Raw genomic sequence first — 22,081 nt, forward strand, 5'->3', positions numbered from 1 at the left:
GTTAAAATCTAATTTCGTAAAACCAAACAATCAATCTCAAACAAATCTACAGATGTAGAAACAAAAAATCTCACCTCCTTCTTCGAATGAACCCCACCCGTATATTGCCAAGCCTCCTTCTTTCTCTCTTTGTTCTCCTTCTTTCTTTCTCTGTTCGAAACACCAAACCCTAAAGTCAGGGTTCACATCTACACTACATACATGTACAGACTTACGAAAAAAGACCAAAAAAATTTTGAAAAATATTATTTTCTGCCCAAGTGCACAATAACTTAAGTGTAATCAAGAATCAACCATCCAATACAAATATATTGTATATTATAAAAGTCTGTATTGGTGGGGGCTATTTTAAAGTCCCCACAAGAGAAATATCCAAACATTTTTTTAGGATAATATCATGCACAACATAAATAAAGACTATCGCAAACAATGTCTATGAAATATTTTACTTTACTTTTCTTTAATTACTATTGACTTGGCATTGCATACATACCCATGTATGGAAATCAGGGGCATGCCAAATTACCACAGCAAGATTTACTATTTCAACAAACAAAGTGAAATATGTGGCAAACAAAATTTATTCAAACACAACATAATTAAACAACAAGCTTCTACCCTGGAAGAGTGCTTCAGGTGCCTTTAAGACCTCTCGCTTGTTCACCCTTCAACCCAGCAAAAAAACAAAAAATATGACTGTGATTTGCAAATCAAGAAGAACACAAGTATGAGATGCTTGAGAGATGAAGAATAAAAACTGAAAATGTTAGGGAATATCGAAATCACCAATACACACCATAACCTATAATGTTAGGGAAATTAATAAGCATTGCATATGCAAAGACTTCTACAACCCACTAAATCTCCATCAAAATTATCTCCAAAGAAATTAAATCCAAGGGAAAAAACTTATACAAAATGATAAGCTCAAATGAAACCAATAAAGCTTAACAAATAAGATATATTATACTTGATCAATTTTATAACAGTGCATAGTCATAAACAATCAAGATTTATAACAGTGCAAATTATTTATGCTTCTATTTTCAAACACACGGGTTTCAAGTTTTATCAAGGTTATGCTATACAACAGAAGTTCCAAGCTGCAAACATAATAGCCATACAACAACTCAGTTCATGAAAATTCCGTAAAGAAACAGTGACCCCTTAATCGAAAATGCAGTTGGAATCAAATTGCCCCTTTCTCCAATGACAATTTCATAAAAAACACTAGAAAAGGACAGTTCTTGCTTAAACATCACTACCATAAATATGTTCTTGCTTAAACATCAGTAGAATGTCCAACCTTATTTTTCTCCAGAAAAGGACAGTTCAAGTCACTGAACCTTTCATCGACAAGTAAATCAAGTACAAGTTCAAACAAAATAACAACTTTCATCGAATTATAGGACTATCTATCAACTACAAAAAATCAAACATATTCACTAAAACATTTACTAAAATGAAGAAATTTTTTTTGAAAACTTTGGAGTTCATCAAAAGAATACCCATTCCATTAAGCTATGAATAAGAAGAAATAACATTGTTTGCAGCGAAATTGAATTCAAAATATTTATTACAACATTTACTTAATTTTCCATAAGTAATATAGTAACCGAATGCAAAATAAGGGTTCATATATTTATAATTGGTTGTACAAGGTGAAAAAGTTAAAACATACATCCAAATACCAAAGAAAACTGACACCATCACAAAAATGACATTCAATTCAACCATCACAAATAAAAAACTAATGACAAAGAAAAAATTAACTACACAAACAACCAAAATGAAGATCCATTAACAAAAATATATGGCTATACGCGGTATGAGAAACCCAAATAAAAATAATGAGAAACAAAAAATGAGAAACCAACCAATTAATTAATCCCCAATTTCATACACCCTAAACACAGCCCTCCAATACAGAACTGCAGTATATGCAAACAAAAATTTTCATACTAACCAGGGAAAGTGACTTTGGTTGGAGCGCAGAAATGGCTGTAGGCAGAGGGGTCAGTGGGAAGAAGACTAGCTCTGGCTTTCAAGCGTGAACCAGGTCTTTGATTCGGCATTGGTTGGGCATGGCATAGTGTGCAGATGCTTGACGATGGGGGTGTACAGCTTCGAAACTTGCTCAGATCTTCGACGAATGGAGGAGCTTGGCTCGCTGTGACGAACACAGGAGGAGCTTTAGGTAGACGAACACGGGAGATGGGGTGGAGGAGCTCATTGTGTATTTGTTTGATTGTGTAATAATGTTGTGAGATTTTGATTATCTTCAGATGGGATGAGAAAAAACAATACCCAGCAGGAATTAATTATAAAATACACCCATGCCTATTTTATTAAGAAGGGTCATCCATATAAAACCCAATCACGTTACAAAAAAAGGGTCCCACGGGTGGGGACGTTTTTAACATCCGCACAACAGAATTTTCCAAAAATATATATTATAAATTATTTTGTTATAATTTTATTTTATTTTTCTTTACAATATTGTTCATCAAGAGTAGGTATCACAAGATGAACACCTAATTATAAAAAAAATAAAGAAAAATTTATTAATATGTAATAAACGAAAATAATTTTGAGGAGCTATATTTACATTCCATAAAATTATGTATATGCTATATTTCATAAATTAAAAAAAATTACATTTATTTAGAATTAGTAATTACACTCCATATTTTTCCTATTTTTTTTTATAAATATATTAATTTAAATGTATGTTTTAATTACTTTTTTTTATTTTAAAAATATATTTTTAATAATTATAAATATTTATTTTTGCTTTATTTTGAGTATTAAATTAATTTTATTTTTAATTAATTAATCAATTAAAGGTAAATACTATTTTGACCTCTATGTTGTGCAAAAGTTTTCATCTATTTTGTTAAATGACAATTTGGACCCCGTATTTTGCAAAATGGAACAAAATAATACCCTGGACTCAATTTTGGTAAAATAATTTTTTAATATGACCAAAATACCCCTTGATTTTAATTTAAATTGGAATTTTTAAATCTTTAATGTATTTTCTTTATTCATAATAAATAAAAAAAATTAAGAAAAACAAATAAAAAACTTTAAAATTAAAAAATGATTATCTCTCATCCATCGCACTCTTTCCTTTCTCTCTCTCTCCTTGCCGTGTTTATCTTTCTCTCTCCTCTCCCCTCTTTCTCTTTCCCATGGATTCAATGTTCATCGTCTTTCCAACCACAACTTCGAATCTGGTCTTCAAACGGTTGTTTGACTAGGCGCGATGGGGCTTCCTCCTTCCTCCATCTCAGATGTGGTATTCAAATGACGATGAGGTTGAGTCGCGGTGGGGCTTCGTCCTCCTCGAATCTGGGTTGTGGTGGGTCTTAGAACAAAAGTCACGATGTCTCAAGGCTCGGATCTGGGGAGAAAATCTATTCACAAGGTTGGTTCGGCGAACGACTGGATCTGGGGAGAAATGCTTTTTGCGAGGTGTGGTCAGCGAACGACTAGATCTATCTTGGTCCCCCTACAGTGTAATAAGAAGAATAAGAAAAGGAGAAATATGAGGAACCAAAGAAGAAGAAGAAGAAGAACAAAAGTTAAGGGAATGGTTGGGTTTGTCTTGGATTTGTTTGTTTACTTTGAATTGATTTTGGGAGATATTGAGATGGGATGATATATTGATTTGGTGATGATCAAGTTTTTTTCTTCTTTAAATCTAGGTTTTAGATGATTTCAAGAACTCATATATTCATTTCAGATTAATCAAGGTTTTAGATGTTGAACATTTAGTTTTTTTTAATCTGGGTTTAAGATATTCAATTTTGTTTAAATTAAGTTTTATTTAATATTTTAAGTATATGTAATTAAGTTTAGTATCATATTAAATTTTTTATTTTTATTTTACTTTTTAAATTAAATATTACATTTTTAAAATTTAGTTTAATTTTTTTGATATTAAGATTAATTTAAAATAATTTAAATTTTATTATTGAATAAAACTTGTTATACCCAAAATTTGACACTGTCACGTGGCAGCCCGTGAAGCGATGACGCATCAAGACAAAGTGGCGAGACACAACAGTAGCCACCAATCACCAAGAGGAGTGGCCCTCGCCATTCTCCCAACACTTAGGATGAGGCAAGTCTCGTAAGAACCAACCTACTTATCTCATTGCGTGAAGCCAAATGATCCCTAGATGGCTATGCTGGCACCAATCGTAAGAAGAAAAGGGCTCTAGCCAATCGCCCTAGCCAGTGGCGCTAGCTAATCTCCCTAACCGTCGTGTTAGCCAGTCGCCTTAGCTGGTTGCGCTAGCGAAATAAGTACACACCACAATCCCCAGCTAGTCACCAGGGGTCCTAGCTGATTGCCAGAGGCCCTCGCCGATCGTCGGGATGCTCGCCTGTGACCCACGCCACTCGAGTCGTCGCCCACACCAAAGCGCACATTCAACCTTTAAATTAATAGGATATGTCAGATTACCATTTTTGGTGAGACAGAAAACAGTCTTCATCCAAGTATACTGAAAATTAGCCTGATCGGGAAACAAGTTGCCACCGTCAGCTCTTTCCATCTCTGTGGCTATAAATAGTGTAAATCGAAATGGAACAAGGGTCGAAAACACAAGTCAGTAACTGTTCATTTTTGGAGAGAGCTCCTACTCTTCATTTCTGCAACCGCCCCAAGAACAAGATCAAACTCAGTGTACTTATTCGTGGCAATGCTTGACGATGGGGATGTACAGCTTTGAAACTTGCTCAGATCTTCGACGAATGGAGGAGCTTGGCTCGCGTGTGACGAACACAGGAGGAGCTTTAGGTAGACGAACACGGGAGATGGGGTGGAGGAGCTCACTGTGTATTTGTTTGATTTTGTAATAATGTTGTGAGATTTTGATTATCTTCAAATGGGATGAGAAAAAACAATACCCAGCAGGAATTAATTATAAAATACACCCATGCCTATTTTATTAAGAAGGGTCATCCATATAAAACCCAATCACGTTACAAAAAAAGGTTCCCACGGGTGGGGACGTTTTTAACATCCGCACAACAGAATTTTCCTATATTTTTATAATTTTTATTAATTTAAATGTATGTTTTAATTAATTTTTTATTTAAAAAAATATTTTTAATAACTAGAAATATTTTTTTTTTATTCTAGTTTTAAATTGTTTTTGTTTTTAATAAATTAATTAACTCATAAATGCAAGTGTATTTTGGTCATATTAAAATTTATTTTGGCCAAACTAGTATTTTTACAAAACACAAGGTCTAAAAATAAAATTTCTAAAAACATAGGGTCCAAACTAATATCTTTATTTATAAAATACATGATCCAAAATTGTATAACCACATTTCAATATAACTCTTTTTTTTAATTAGAAAAAAAATCAGTGGTGTCCTCACGTCCGCAACCCAATGCCATTTTAAAAATTTATTAGAACCACAAATGGAATAGTCATAAGAAAGATAATAATTTCAACCTTACTATGATTGGTAGGAATCGATCCCTATTTCAACCTTACTACGATTAGTGAGAATCGATCCCTAAATGAAAAAAATGAGAGCCTTGATAAATCATCATTTGCCACTATACCACCACCAACACCAGTATTTACATATAATACAAGGATGGATGTAAATTTGGGTAACTAGATGACCCTTAATCTATTTTTGAATAAAAAATTAGCTTGTTCTTTATACTTGTAGGAGGGCATGGTTGGTTCTTATAAATTTGTTAAAGTTGTACGAATAATAGTGACCTTGACTTGAGTAGCCTTAACTCATGAACAGAGCGAGCTCACATAGGGGTGCACAAAAATATAGCTGGGCCGAAGAACCCAGCCAACCCAACCCGATTTTGGGCCGAAAATCACACATAAAACTAGGCTTAGTCCACTTCGGTGGCTAAATGGACCAGACCAACCTCTTAAAGGTCAACTATGGTTTAAAGAGATTTTGGGCCAACCGAGCCCAATGAACCCTATTTATTAATATATATATATAAATTATTATTTTATATATAATTACTTTTACTCTTTTTCACTCTTAACCTATACTTAGAAATTCAAAACACTATTCTCAAGTTTTCACCTGCCACATGTGTATACTCTCTCTCTCTCTCTCTCTCTCTCTCTCTCTCTCTCTCTCTCTCTCAGTTTTCTTTCTCTCGTTCTCATTCTCTCTGACTTAGTGCCTATCTTCTCATCAACTCAGCCACTTCAGCTGCCTGCACTACTAATTGTCCCATCCCCTCACTAGCAACGATAACAAGCTTGGGGGTGCACTCTCTCAAGTCTAAGCCAAGCTTCACATTCATTCATTATTTTCTTTTAATAGATCTCTTTTTTGTTAATCACGTTTGGCTTTGTTCTACAATACATCTCTGTTTTATTTTTCTTTTTTATTAATCAAGTTTCATTTATTTTTTCTGTTGATTACTAATTTGACATTTGATAGTCAAAATTAGTAATTAAGTGTAATACTTCCTCACAACGAAGACATTTAAAAAAAATCAAATTAAAAGTATTGAAATGATTAATGAATGAAATGCACAAGTATATTTTAGTTTATTAATTGTTCTAATGGATTTACACCATATATCATATATGTACATTTTAGTCTTATTTATAATCTGCTTTTTTCATTGTTTCTTCAGGAAGCTTCGAAACTGGGGAGACTGAAGATTATATAATTGTATTGGAATATAAAATTATATAAGTATATTTATCCATGTTGGATGACTGTAAAAATATTTGCCAATTATATCTTTTGATTAATGATATTTTTTTTAAAGGATTAATGATATTATTTATATCTTAAAAAATATAAATACAAGATTGCATTGTAAAAAAAATTATATAACAAATTTATGTTTCATATTTATTATGTTTTTCAATCACAATGTATCAAATATTATTTAGATGAAACCAATAAAAGAAACTCAAAACTCGACAGACTTCTACAACTAGGCCCAAAACATAAGCCCATAAATCGATTGGCCAAACCAACCCAACCCAGACCGAAAGGTAGGTCGAACCTACGAGTTTGTAGATCTTAAAGTTTTAATTGGCCCATAATTTCTGTAAGTCGATTATTTTGGCCCGACCCAACAATAACCTTTCAACCCGGCCCATGATATCACACATGACACGTCTCACTGAGAATGTGCATGTTATGTTGTCCGACACGTCCTTTCTATTTGGATTTTAAACGTGAGTTCTCCCAGCAACGGCGCCAAAAACTTGTTGCGAATTTTTACTACTGCGCAAGTATACGCAATCGAATAAACAAGTAATAGTAGTGGAAATATAGTATCGTTCCGTCAGGGAATTGATCTAATAATTACCAATAGCAAACTTTTATTTCTATTTGACTAATGAAAATTTAGTGACAATTAACAATGAACAATAAACTAGCAAAGCAAGATTTAATTAACGAAATTTAATATAAGCGAAATATTAGAGTATTCTAATTTCATCAACCTTCAATTCTATTCAATCAATAATACAACTAATATGTTTCTTTGATCTATGATTATAGCAAGTTTACTATTGACAATTCTATTCTTTCTCAAGATATAAAATATTCAGTTTACCTGTGAATTTTCTACATGTCTGTGATAAATTCTACACATAAACCGCATTAAGAACAAAAACCTAATTGCTACACAAACCAATTTGATACTTTCGTTCTAAATTGAAATCTATGTCTATTGTCTAAAGCTATTCCAATTCTCACTTTTCAGATATTGAATTAAAACCAATAATCATGCAACAGATGGCCAATCGATTACAAGCATTAAACATAAGAACAATAGATAACCATAAATTCAAAGATTCATAGAAATTGCATTAAAGAAGAATAGAATATCCAGTGACTACATTAAAATACTCTAAATAAAAATTTAGTTCATAATATTAAACTTCATCACACAATCTAAAATTCAAAAGCATAAATAAACACAAACAAAATAAACGTGAATTCTTCTCTGTTTCTTTCCCTCTGCCGTCAGAATGCTTCCCTTTTCTCCTTCTTTTAATCTTCTTTTTATTCTTTTTACAAAAATCCAAAAACCTACGAATTTCCATAATAATTTCCAAAAATGTCCTTGTGCCGATATATCGCCTAAGACACTGCGATATATCGCTTGTTGAATGTGCTCGATAAAAACGCAAGTTTCTGATGTCGTTTCTGCTAAGCCAAAAATTGAAACTGCTCCTTGTGCCGATATATCGCCCAAGGCAGGCGATATATCGCCTGTACCGAATTTCCCAAATGTTCACCAATTCTGACTACTCAAACAAATATTTATCAACATTCTCGAACAAATCAGAATTATTACGACACACTGCACAAGTTCACCAAACAGATTAAATGGAAACTTTCTCTTGAGAAAAACAACCAAATCAATCTGAAAATGTTATAAATAAGCGTATATTTTGTACGCTTATCACACCCCCAAACTTGACTGGTTGCTTGTCCTCAAGCAAACAAAAGAAAGAACAAAGAAACAAACCAAAACTAAAAAAAACTATTGGATGACTTAACTTCACAGAAAAATTTAAACTTAGACTAGGGGCATAACTTTTCTCAAAAATTCCAATTCTTCTTCAATCGCTCAACCAATGCTTCAGATCATGTGACTAGAATTTCAACATATCAATAATTTCTCCAAATGCTGTCATTCATGCAAATACATACTTCATTTAACAACTGCCGTACAAAACATAATTTTACAAGTATCAACATTCATTCATACCACAAACCCATCAAAATTCACCATAAGCTTGCTCAATTAACTTGTCTCCACTAATATAAAATTTGTATCAAGTAGATCACAAGGACTTTGATAGGCTCATAACATTAGGCTTAGGTAAAGGTAGATAAATAGTCATTTAGGCTCGAAATTACCATAAGCATATAAACCCAAAACCAGCCAAATTTCTCTTCACCACACCAAAAATCACCCTTTTATACAATTAGAGAGAGAGATTACATACTTTCATCATTTTCTTCTTTCTTTTTATATCATTTTTTTTTCTAGACTTATCACTTTTTTTTTCAAATCACACTCCCCCAAACTTAATATTTTCTATATATATATATATATATATAATCAAGGAGTGTGACAAAGTGATTTGTTTTTTTTTTTTTTCATAATCTCAAAAACTTCTCTCTCTTTTCTTTTTGTACAATCATACCAATACCTCACTATTTTCCATTCTTCTTTCCCACAATTTATATGCTTATGATAACAAAGGAAGAGGAAAAATAATGAAGTTAGGAAAATTTAGGCTCAAAAACCAAAGTTTAAGGCTCAAAAAGGGTAACTAAGGATAAATTTTTATGGGTTAGCTGGAAAGGCTCAAACGTTTACCAAATAAAATTGCCTAAATCATCTCTACTCAATACTTCATTTAGCATTTCGTCTCAACAAATTAACTGAGCAAGTTCTAGCTTATTTCAACATCCACCATACATACCAATTCCCACAATACTTATAAACTTATCTAATGTAAAACATAAATTAAATAAAACACATATATTACACAAATGACAATACTCAGATCAATTATCAACAGGTTAAGCACACAGTCTACATATCCAAAGCATCAGTCTAACAACATCAAAGAATTAGCATAATTCATCATTGAAGCCCCACCTGTCTTAGTCAATAATAGTTTCGTACAGTCATCCAACATTAAAAATAGAAATAAAAAAATCAAAAGAAAAGTAAATAGTCCCCCAAACATAAAATAAACAGTGCCCTCACTGTTTCATAAAATCCAAAGGAACTAAACTAAAAGAAAAAAAAATAAAAAATAAAATAAACTAAACTAAAAAAAACCTGACAACAGAACAGTTACTCTTCATCGTCAGAATCTGGAGGCGGCTGATATGGCTGGCGCAATTCTGGAGGACATTGTGGAAAATCATTAAATCCGGTATAGCGCGCAAATGCCCCACAAAAATCATCCATGTAATTCGTCATGTGGAATTGACGATCTCTAATATCCGCCTGACCATGCAACAACAGCTGTTGTTGTCTCTTCAAATCTTCAATATCTTGCTGCATGGTGCTATATTGCCGAGAACTAGAGCCTTCAGTAGCTCTAGAAGCGGATGGTTTTCGCCCCTTTCTCTTCGGCTGAGTGGACTCAGGTTGTTCATCGGTCGGTGGCAAGGACAGCAGACTCGGGTCGACAGGCTCGTATCCCAAACCAGTGGGTCGAGGAACACCTCTATAATTCTCATCTTGATGCAACACTGACTAATGACTAATTACTGGAGACTGTTCACAGACTTCATTAACGTTCATTGGCACTCCCTGATCCTTACATAAACTGGTAATTAACGAAGCATGTCCATGACCACCAGATGTGGCCCCTCGCGCAATATAATTAATACTCTCTGCGATAAGCCTCCCAACATTGATTGACTTGCCCGAACAAATACAATATAGCAAGTATAGACGTTCAGTAGTCACTTCCATTTGTTGAGTGGAAGGCATAAGAGTACTAATGACGAACCTGTTCCAAAGCCTCCCATACGGACTCAAACAGGTGGCCCTGATAGATCGCGGAGTAACCATGTCACTCCCCATTTTGTAAGTAGAGCCAGGCTTCGTCATTTCCTTTAAGAGCAAATCATAATCCTTTTCAGCGACTCCTGCGCGATAATCATCATCCCAAGGATCATTTAGGCCATAGAACTGGTTTATTACTTTAGGAGAATAACAAACCTTTCTACCCCGAACTAATACTGTATGATCATCCCTCTCGACAAAAGCATTGGCATAAAACTCCCTTACCAAACTGATATTGGCCAAAAGTTTGGGCTCACACAACTGCTGCCAATTCCTATTTATAATCATCTGTGGGAGAATGCCATCCAATTCACTTGGCCAAAAGTGAGACTCCACAATCACTATTTTATTTTTTACTATCCATTCCTCGAATTTATTTTGAGAAGTGGGGTTAACAAAGGTATGGGGAATAGTTACATTGGCTCGTTGGACTGTGGACATGGTCTTTGCTTTCTTGGGAGCCATGGAGTAGTTAAATCACAAAAACACAATTAAGAATCGCTGAACACACTAACAACCCCAAATCAACTCAGAAACACCCAAGAATGTCCAAAATATTCCAAAACCGTTCACTGGGTACTTTTATCGAACACTTAGTGTGCAATCGTGAAAAAGTGGCCAACAATACTCAAACAACCCCACAATATTTCCCAACTAAATATGATAATCTCCCAAGATGATAAAAACAAGAAGCACACACCAATCTAACAATAATTCCCAAAAATTCGTCCAATGCCCCAAAATAACATCAAGTTCTTCAAATTCCTCAATAGATCATCAAACACGCAAAAACTCAAAAATGTACCTTGAAATCTTGAAGATGATGACGAAATCGGTGGTGAATCACGGCAATAGTCGGACCCTTGATGCTTGATGATGGTAGGATACTTGAGAGAGAAATTTGTTTGAGAATAAAAATGAGTGAAATTTGGGAAGGATTTGAAAGAGGGTTTCGGTTCTGGAAGATAGGGTCGAATGTAGGGTTTATGACTGATATAAACTGATATAAATGGGTCATGTGCTCCCCGCGTGACGTTTTTTTTTTCAAAAAAATTCCAACAGGCGATATATCGCCACTTGCTGTGTATCCCGAACGTCGTCTCTGACTTTCGTGGCAATATTTCGCCACTTGCACCACCGATATGTCGCCTCCCCATTCATTGGTGCCGATATATCGCCATTGGTAGGCGATATATCTCCTGGGCACGTAAAAAAAATTCCAACTGAAAACAAAAAATCCCATCATTCTGTTGTCCAGGCGATATATCGCCTAAACGCAGTTTAAGCTCATCTTTTATTTTTTTCATTTTTTTTATTTTTTTCCTTTTTTTTCACGTTTTTCACGGTTCTACTATACTAAAAAAAATATTAATAAAAATATAATGTCAAACGAAAACAAAAATGAAATGTAAACTAACTACAAATTGTTCATAAATTTTAAAACTGAAAACAACCGAAAAGTAAAAATAATGAGGTGCCTCTCAAAAGCGTTGTCGTTAACGTCATTTAGCCGAACGCTGCTTTTCTTGCCTTCAAGAATCCACCAGTGTAATATTGACCTTCTTTTCAATTTCGCCTCCATAGTAATGCTTCACCCGCTGTCCATTAACTTTAAACGGCGAAGAATCACCTTGTTGAATCTCCAAAGCCCCGTATGAAAACACTTTTGTAACATTGAATGGTCCCAACCATCGAGACTTTAATTTTCCCGGAAATAAATTTAGACGGGAATTGAATAACAGCACCTTATCGCCCACTTGAAAAGTCCGATTGACAATATTATTGGCATGCCATTTCTTTGTCTTCTCTTTGTAGATTCTTGCATTCTCGTAGGAATCATGACGCAATTCATCTAACTCATTCAGTTGAGCTAGCCTTAATGCTTTCGAAGCGACCGGATTGAAATTCAACTTCTTTAACGCCCACTGTGCCCTATGCTCCAGTTCAAATGGCAAGTGACAAGCCTTACCATATACAAGATGGTAGGGAGAAGTACCAATTGGCGTTTTAAAAGCTGTCCGATAAGCCCACAACACATCTTCAAGCTTATTCGACCAATCCTTTCTATTAACTTGCATCGTCTTCTCTAAAATCAGCTTAATCTCATGATTGGACACTTCCGCTTGCCCATTTGACTGCGGATGATATCCCAATGCCATCTTGTGTTTAATTCCATACTTCTCCATTAAGGAATCAAAAATCTTATTGGCAAAATGAGTCCCTTCATCACTTATAATAGCTCGAGGTGTGCCAAAACGAGAGAAAATATTCTTTTTCAGAAACTTGACTACCACCTTAGCATCATTAGTTGAAGTAGCAACTGCCTCAACCCACTTACTTACATAATCCACCACCAATAAAATATACAAATTACTAAACGACGGTGGGTAGGGTCCCATAAAGTCAATACCCCAAACATCGAATAATTCAACCTCTAATATATTAGTGAGAGGCATTTCATGATGTCTTGAGATATTACCTACCCTTTAACAACAATCACACCGTTTCACATAGTCATAGCTGTCTTTATACAGAGTAGGCCAATAAAATCCACATTCAAGGACCTTTGCAACAGTCCTTGCTCCCCCAAAATGTCCACCAGTCGGTGATGCATGGAAATGAAACAAGATGTCCTTCATTTCTCTTTCAGGCACACATCTTCTGATAATCAAATCCGGACATTGTTTGAATAAGAAAGGATCATCCCAGTAGTAGTTCTTCACATCATGATAAAACTTTTTCAATCTCTGCCCTACAAATTCTGGTGGCACTATGTTGGCTGCCAAATAATTCACATAATCCGCAAACCATGGCACTAACTCATCTTCCACTGCAAATAATTGTTCATCTGGGAAACTCTCATTAATCTCTCCTGCAGCAAGTTCTGACTTATCCCCCAACTCAAGTCTTGATAAGTGATCCGTTACCAAATTCTCAGTACCCTTCTTATCCCGAACCTCCATATCAAACTCTTGTAAAAGAAGTACCCAACGAATAAGTCTGGGTTTAGCATCTTTCTTAGCAATAAGATGCCTGATTGCTGAGTGATCAGTATACACAATAACTTTGTTCCCCATCAAATACGGCCTGAATTTATCGAATGCATATACAATGGCAAGAAGCTCCTTCTCAGTGGTGGCATAATTCAACTGAGCGCCATTTAGTGTTCTGCTGGCATAATAAATAGTCCGAAATACTTTGTCAACATGCTGCCCCAGAACCGCACCCACTGCAAAATCACTCGCGTCGCACATTAACTCAAATGGCTGGTCCCAATCTGGTGAAATTACTATAGGTGCCGACACCAATTTCTGCTTTAATATCCTGAAAGCTTCAAGACACTTCTCATCAAACTCAAATGGCACCCCATTCATTCAGGGGTTGAATCCTGGAATAGCTCAGGGCATTAGAGTTGCCCCAGTGTATGAAGTCTCTACCTATGCTCAGGTGGTAGAGAAGGCTTTTGTTGTTGAGAGCATAGTGGTTGGGCAGCAGAGTGCTGGATAGCATGGAGCCCAGATAGCGGTACCTCCACTTATTGGAGCAAGCAAGAAGAAAGGCTGGACGCCTTACCCCGAGTGCGCTCGGTGCAAGAGGCATCATGTGGGAGAATGCCGAGCGAGATCATGTTTTGCTTGTGGCATGGTTGGGCATATTGTGAAGAGGTGCCCCGTGGTAAAGGATGAGCAAAGGGGGATAAACAACTCGATTCCAACTCGAGTGTTTATTCCAGGGCAATCAGAGTATGAGACTGAGACTAGCTCCTCGGGGATGACAGGTCAGTCTTCTAGTTCTGAGTTGTGAATTATGTTATTTGGCTTTGGCGCCATGTTATTCTTTTGTTGGTATGTATATGTAGAAATGTATATGGATGGTATATGGGGATCACATGGTTACGTTGTGATGGGAAAAGTAATATGGTATTGGCAACTTAAGAGATAAGTTAGGTTATGGAAAGAACTCATCGTTGGTTTCATGAGTTAGTTATGACTGACTATGGTTGATCTAGGGTGTGGATCAGTTAAGTAATTAAAGAACAGTCCTGAATGGCAAGGAAAGTGTAGTAATTCTTGAGCTTGTGAGCAGAAAATCTTGTGACAATTGGCACTGTGCATGGATTCAATATGTTTATAATACCGGATATGAGGGCTGGAGTTTGTGCAGGGTGGTGCATGGAACTCTTAGCCAGTGTGGTGGATACCACTTAGATTGTGTTAGTGAGATCAGGACAGACTGGTCTAGTCTGTGAGTTCTGAATGTGTTCTCGAGTGGTCTGTCAAGCCTTCTTTTTATTAAAAGAAGATTGGAATGGTGATTGATTTAGTGCCAGAGATGGAATTAGGTGTAAACACTGTTTCGAGTGGCTCAGTGGGGTTATAAGAATTAAAGAGTTAGTTGCTAAGTAGGATGAAACCCTTTAAGGTGGATCTTGGATCTGGTTAAGACCAGTTAGAGATTAGAGTGAGAAAATTATGTAAAGGATTGAGCGAGTATCAGATTAGAGCAGTGCGGGTGCAAAGTATACCTTGATTTAAGGTATGTTGCAGAAACAGTGAGGTCGAGAGCATGACCTGGGAAACTGGAATCGGTTGTGCGGAATTCTTATTCCGGGCTGTTCAGATAAATTTCGAGGGCGAAATTTCTGTAAGGAGGGGATAGTTGTAATGCCCCAAATTTCCTAATAAGGTTTAGGACCTTGATTAGGAGGCCGGGAGGGCCATAATTGATTTATTATGATATTTAATGAGTATATGTATGTTTACGTGAATTATATTATTATATGATGGTGAATGCATGCATATGGGCTCATATTTTAAATGCAAGGGCATTTTGGTAATTTTGCCGTTGGGGGCGTGATTGTGTAATTTTATACATATGGGTGAATTATAATTTTACCACGTTATATGTGGTTTGGTTCGAGCCCTTCGACGTGAGACGATCATGGGAAAGCAAGTTTTCGGTCTAGTCATAACGGGATTAAGTTCGGGGCTCGGGGTGAGTCTCGGGATGGTATTGATGATTATAGCGTTACCGGGGATTTTAGAGTAACGGGATATGAATTATTGGAAATTGAAAATATGGAGATTAGTGGGAATTGGGAAGCGTTAATTATGATTAACGGGATAGGTGGAAAATACCAATTTTACCCTTGAAATGGTTTAGAGGCTTTTATTGGCTTAAGGGTATTTTGGTCATTTTGGGTTTTGTATATATATGATTTAAAGGTTGCTGGCTGTGGAAAGTGGTAGATTAAAACAGAGATAAAACAGAGGTTATCCTCTTCCCTTCCCGTACACTACCTTCCCTTCATCCTTCTTTGGTGTTCTTGAGGCCATCGTGAGGTTTTGAGCTAGGAAATCAAAGGTGGTAGCTAGGGGACTTCTTTCAATCATTAAAGGGGATTCAAAACCATGTTTGAGATGAGTTCCAGTTGTGAATTTACTAGTGTGCTCTGTTTTTAAGTTCTAGTTTTCAGCTTTTGGTTTCTTGATGGAGGTATGGATTTGAGGAGGTTTTAAGTGAAGTTTAGGTTGGGTTTTGATGAGAGGAAGTTATGGGTGATGTTTAGAGGTTTAGTTGTGTGCTTGGAGGTGATTTGAGACAGGTTTGAGGGGCTGGTTCTTAGGGAAAACGCAGGGGAGAAATCTGGTGTGCGAGTTGTCATTTTGGCTGAACTAGGGGTTGCGCCGCGGCATGGCCAGGGAGAGTCGCGGCCCTTGGAGTAAACTGGGTTTGGGCGCCTCTGTCTGAGGGGCGGGCCGCGGCATGGCCAAGGAGGGTCGCGGCCGTTAAGGTCATTTTTGCCAAGAAAGGGGTTTTAAGCTTGGGAATTCGAGCCTTAAGCCTCGAGGTTGCACCTAGTACCCGGTTAAGTGGGGATTGATGTCCCGGAGGCTAGATATTGATTTGGGAACTTAAGTTGATCATTTTTATTGATGTTACCTTATGTTTGGTTATGACTAAGTGAGCGCTAAAGGACTAAAAGCTGATCGTTCTCAAAGGTAGTTTCTTTTATTAATTCTCGCTCGAACCCAAGGTAAGAAAACTGCACCCCGTGTGTATGTGACATGCATGGCTATTATGGATGCATGTTGGTTGATTATTGAGCATGACATGCATGGCTATTATGATGCATGTTGGTTGGCTATTGAGCATGACATGCATGGCTATTATGATGCATGTTGGTTGGCTATTGAGTATGGCATGCATGGCTATTCTTGACGCATGTTGGATGTTTAAATGTAAACATTGATAGCATAATGAATGCCTGGCAATCTTGCCCTTTTGCATATGATTATTATTGAGGCATGCTGGATGATTAAGTGTGATGCATGTGATGCACGAGAAACATGTGATTAGGGCATGCCATGAGTGATGAATATGAGATTGGCCAGAGCTGAGTCTCTGAGTTTGTGCATGATCATGATTATGCTGGCAACTGTTTAGTAAGCATGCTGAATGCCCTATTCTTGGATAACTGGCATATGATACATATTGATAGCATTGCTTACTTGTGCATGGTACTGACTAATTAGTCAGATTTGGCAAAGGGGCTAGTATCAACTGTGAAGCTGTGACTTATGAGTCAGGTTCGTCACGTTGCACTGACTTATCAGTCAGAATTGGCAAAGGTGTTAGTATCAGCTGTGAAGCTATGACTTACTAGTCAAGTTCGGCAGTGATACTGGACACTGGTCACATAGCGCTGATTTATTAGTCAGAACGATCTTAGCGTGGTTCACGCAAGCCAACGGAGATTAGATCTAATCGACCATCAGCATTGAATGGCTCAAAGAGCATTAATGCAAGACCGACCTCGAGGGTCGATGAATGAAATAAGCACTTGGAGGCTAGTGACTTACCTAGCAGCCACTCTCCCTCTTGAATCATGTGATGTTCACTCATTGGTTTGGAAGCTTTATGCTCCGTGTGATTATAATGATAATCATTTGATAATGCTTATGTATAGTGTTATGTTTTCTTGCTGGGCTTCGGCTCACGGGTGCTATGTGGTGCAGGTAAAGGCAAGAGGAAGCTGGACCATCCTTGAGTTGGAGGGCTTAGGTGATGATGTGTACATATGCAGCTGCTCGACCGCCACGGCCGAGGTTTAAAGTGGAACTAGGGTTGAACCCTGTTTTGCCGCTTAGAACGGCCTGTTGTAAATATTTTCTGTAATAACCCTGAAATTTATATTTTTGAGATCCCAATGTATATATTAAACGTTCTAGTGAAACGTTACACCCTAACCAAAATGTTTAATCCCTAAACCGCTAATCATACTTAGTTGCACGATTTTGGCCAATTGACTCGATTAGCGAGTTTAGCACTATTTACAAGGCACACCCTAACGGTCCCAGGAGTTGGGGCGTTACATCCAGCCAATCTATCTAACATCTGATCAAGGAAAGGCAGTGGAAAGTGATCTTTTCTGGTTGCTTTGTTCAGTTTACGATAATCTATACAAATCCTCCAACCAGTTACGGTACGCGTTGGGATAAGTTCGTTATTGTCATTCTTCACCACTGTAATCCCTCCTTTCTTAGGGACTACCTGAACTGGACTCACCCAACTACTGTCTGAAATAGGATAGATCACCCCAGCATCTAACCACTTCAAGATCTCCTTCCTTACCACCTCTTTCATTGCTGGATTCAATCGACGTTGTGCTTCAATAGAGGGCTTACTGTCATCTTCCATCAAGATCTTGTGCATAACTGTGGATGGACTTATTCCCTGAATATCTGCCAACGTCCATCCAATTGCCAACTTATGGGTTCTCAACACCCGGAACAGTTTTTCCATCTCCTCATTAGAAAGAGAAGAAGACACAATGACTGGTAAAGTCTCCTTCTCACCCAGAAAAGCATAGCGAAGATGTGCAGGCAATGATTTCAATTCCAACTCTGGAGGTTTCTGAACTGATGGTAATGGTCTTTCAGGTCCTTGGCCCAAATCTTCATATTTCCGCTGATAAATCGGCCCTTTAGAATTCATCCACTGTACACACTCTTGGACCTCACTGTCTAAATCAGCATCTATATCCCCAATTGTCAAGCTCTTCTGAAGTGAATCCTCTGTAAGATTAATTTCTGCCACCGCTTTCTCTACCATGTCAACTTTGAAATAGCTATCATTGACATTTGCAAACTTTACAGCCTTAAACACGTTGAATACCACTTCTTCACCCTGAACTCGAAGTGTCAGTTCACCTTTCTGCACATCAATTAAAGCCTGCCCAGTAGCTAAAAATGGCCTGCCCAGAATGATAGGTACATCCATATCCTCCTCCATATCCAGAACTATGAAATCTGCCGGAAAAATGAACTTGTCCACTTTAACAAGGACATCGTCTATGATTCCTCTGGGGTGTTTCACTGAACGATCTGCTAACTGTAATGTGACTGTTGTAGGACTAGCCTCCCCCAAACCAAGTCTTCTGAATACAGACAAAGGCATCAGATTTATACTCACCCCCAAATCACACAAAGCATGCTTACATTCAAACTTCCCAATTGTACACGGTATAGTAAAGCTCCCCGGATCTCTCAACTTTTGGGGCAACTTCCTCTGCAATATCGCACTGCACTCTTCAGTGAGCGCCACCGTCTCATAATCTTCCAACTTCCTTTTCTTGGACAGAATCTCTTTCATAAATTTGACATAACTAGGCATCTGCTCTAATGCCTCAGCAAATGGAATATTGATGTGCAGCTTTTTGAATACCTCTAAAAACTTAGAAAACTGTTTATCCAGTGTAGTTTTTCTAAGCCTCTAAGGATATGGAACTTGAACTGGCTGGTTATCAACAAAGGGAGGACACTTGTTTGAACCCTGGTGGTCTTCAGTAACCCCATTCGCTTTTGTATCTGATTTCTCACCCAACTCTTCATTCTGAACCACTGACTTTTGTACACTGGGCTGCTCCACTTGCTTACCATTCCTCAACAAAATTGCTTGACAGTTCTCTTTAGGATTTACCACAGTATTACTAGGCAAATTCCCTTGCGGTTTGTTATTAAGCATGTTGGCCAACTGACCCACTCGTGTCTCAAGGTTTCGAATAGAGGATCTGGTCTCAGTCATGAATTGAGTCTGAGTATTAGTGAGGGTCAACAAGGCTGCTTGCAATTCATTAGGCTTTTCTGGTGGATCTTGCGGTCTAGGCTGGTGTGACGATGAGGCTTGATTCATAGGCTGTTGTGACATGTTTTGCTGGTATGGCCCTTGAAACTGTGACTGTTGGCCCTGATTGTTTCTTCAAGAGAAATTTGGGTGATTTCTCCACCCAGGATTGTAAGTATTGGAAAACGAATTCTGATAAGGCCTCTGAAAATTACCAACTGCCTGTACCTGAGCCTGATTAACTGTCATATTACCATACATGTTGGCCTTTGTACACTGTTCATACAAATGAGGCCCTCCACATAATTCACACCCTGATTGCATCTGTATAGCCTGGACTTGAGCTGAGATCTTGTTTTGTTGCAACTACTTTGTCAATGAAGCAACCTGAGCAGTTAAAGCAGTGATAGCATCTAATTCATGTACCCCAGCTACTTTTCTCTGTGAAGTGTCTCGTTCGGCAGGCCACTGATAATTGTTCATAGCCATCTCCTCTAACAATTCATATGCCTCATCAGCCCCTTTACTCATGAAAGCACCACCTGCTGCTGCATCTATTATAGTGCGAGTAGTACCGCAAAGCCCATTATAAAAATTGTGGACTAACATCCACTTCTCTATACCGTGATGAGGGCATTTCCTGAGCAGGTCTTTGAATCTTTCCCATGCATCGTACAATGACTCTCCCTCATTCTGATAGAAGTTATTGATTTCTCCCCTCAACTTAGCAGCTTTTGCAGGAGGAAAGAACTTTGAGAGAAACTTCTGAGCTTGTTCCTCCCATGTATTGATTGAGTTGGCCTGTAGAGAAATAAGCTAACTTTTTGCCCTGTCCCTTAGTGAAAAAGGGAACAATCTCAACCTTATTGCATCATCGCTCACCCCATTAAACTTAAACGTTGCACATAGCTCAAGGAAGTTCACTATGTGCAAGTTAGGATCCTCATTGGGGAGACCACCAAACTGGACAGAAGTCTGGACCATTTGTATCATCGTCAGCTTAATCTCAATATTGGCAGTAACAGTCGGCGGCCTAATGCACGAGTGCACTCCTGTGACAGCAGGGAGCACATAATCTCTTAATGCTGGCACATTTTGGTCCTGAGCGATGTGATTTGGACCATCATTATTGTTAACCCCGTCTCTTTGGTTGGCAGCCATTGATGCTTCCAACCTCTTTTTCCTTCTGTTTTGTCTGCAGGATCTTTCGATTTCAGGATTAACAGGCACAAGATTTGCAGATCCTTCACGTCGCATACAAAAGATTCACCTATTAAAACAGAATGCGACAACTTGGATTAGTTCAAATAATAAAAACAACCAAATTAGAATAAAAATTAACTATTTTGATATTAATAGAATATCAATTCCTCGGCAACGGCACTAAAAACTTGTTGCAAATTTTTTTCTTACTGCGCAAGTATACGCAATCGAATAAACAAGTAATAGTAGTGGAAATATAGTATTGTTCCGTCAGGGAATTGATCTAATAATTACCAATAGCAAACTTTTATTTCTATTTGACTAATGAAAATTTAGTGACAATTAACAATGAACAATAAACTAGCAAAGCAAGATTTAATTAACGAAATTTAATACAAGCGAAATATTAGAGTATTCTAATTTCATCAACCTTCAATTCTATTCAATTAATAATACAACTAATATGTTTCTTTGATCTATGATTATAGCAAGTTTACTATTAACAATTCTATTCTTTCTCAAGATATAAAATATTCAGTTTATCTGTGAATTTTCTACATGTCTATAATAAATTCTACATATAAACCGCATTAAGAACAAAAACCTAATTGCTACACAAACCAATTTAATACTTTCGTTCTAAATTGAAATCTATGTCTATTGTCTAAAGCTATTCCAATTCTCACTTTTCAGATATTGAATTAAAACCAATAATCATGCAACAGATGGCCAATCAATTACAAGCATTAAACATAAGAACAATAGATAACCATAAATTCAAAGATTCATAGAAATTGCATTAAAGAATAATAGAATATCCAGTGACTACATTAAAATACTCTAAATAAAAATTTAGTTCATAATATTAAACTTCATCACACAATCTAAAATTCAAAAGCATAAATAAACACAAACAAAATAAACGTGGATTCTTCTCTGTTTCTTTCCCGCTGTCGTCAGAATGCTTCCCTTTTCTCATTCTTTTGATCTTCTTTTTATTCTTTTTACAAAAATCCAAAAACCTACGAATTTCCATAATAATTTCCAAAAATGCCATTGTGCCGATATATCGCCTAAGACACTGCGATATATCGCCTGTTGAATGTGCTCGATAAAAACGCAAGTTTCTGATGTCGTTTCTGCTAAGCCAAAAATTGAAACTGCTCCTTG

General features: G+C 36.9%; 1 protein-coding gene and 1 non-coding gene across 2 annotated transcripts; one reads left to right on the forward strand and one right to left on the reverse strand.

Annotated features, from left to right (window-relative positions):
- Nucleotides 1-13,068: 13,068 nt before the first annotated feature.
- On the reverse strand, nt 13,069-19,609 carry LOC133823987 (uncharacterized). Its single transcript, XM_062256848.1, has 4 exons — nt 19,417-19,609; nt 19,173-19,311; nt 17,979-19,022; nt 13,069-13,906 (listed from the first exon to the last, which is right to left on the reverse strand). Exons 1-4 carry the CDS (start codon nt 19,607-19,609, stop codon nt 13,069-13,071), a joined length of 2,214 nt encoding a protein of 737 aa, XP_062112832.1.
- Nucleotides 19,610-20,327: 718 nt separating this feature from the next.
- LOC133828274 (small nucleolar RNA R71) lies at nt 20,328-20,434 on the forward strand. Its single transcript, XR_009890902.1, has one exon. It is a non-coding gene; the product is annotated as a small nucleolar RNA R71 (small nucleolar RNA).
- The last annotated feature ends 1,647 nt before the right edge of the window (nt 20,435-22,081 follow it).

Source organism: Humulus lupulus, chromosome 3 (genome assembly GCF_963169125.1).
Source record: "Humulus lupulus chromosome 3, drHumLupu1.1, whole genome shotgun sequence".
Taxonomy (NCBI): Eukaryota; Viridiplantae; Streptophyta; class Magnoliopsida; order Rosales; family Cannabaceae; genus Humulus; species Humulus lupulus.

Bases quoted from the DNA above. Each gene is read 5' to 3' on its own strand.
- LOC133823987 (XM_062256848.1), bottom strand. From the start codon at position 19,609: ATGCTTAATAACAAACCGCAAGGGAATTTGCCTAGTAATACTGTGGTA. The intron at 19,023-19,172 runs GTGCAGTGCGAT...GTCTGTATTCAG, and splicing joins ACGGTGGCGCTCACTGAAGA to AAGACTTGGTTTGGGGGAGG. The intron at 13,907-17,978 runs GTTAGATAGATT...TGAAGCTTTCAG, and splicing joins CTGCCTTTCCTTGATCAGAT to GATATTAAAGCAGAAATTGG.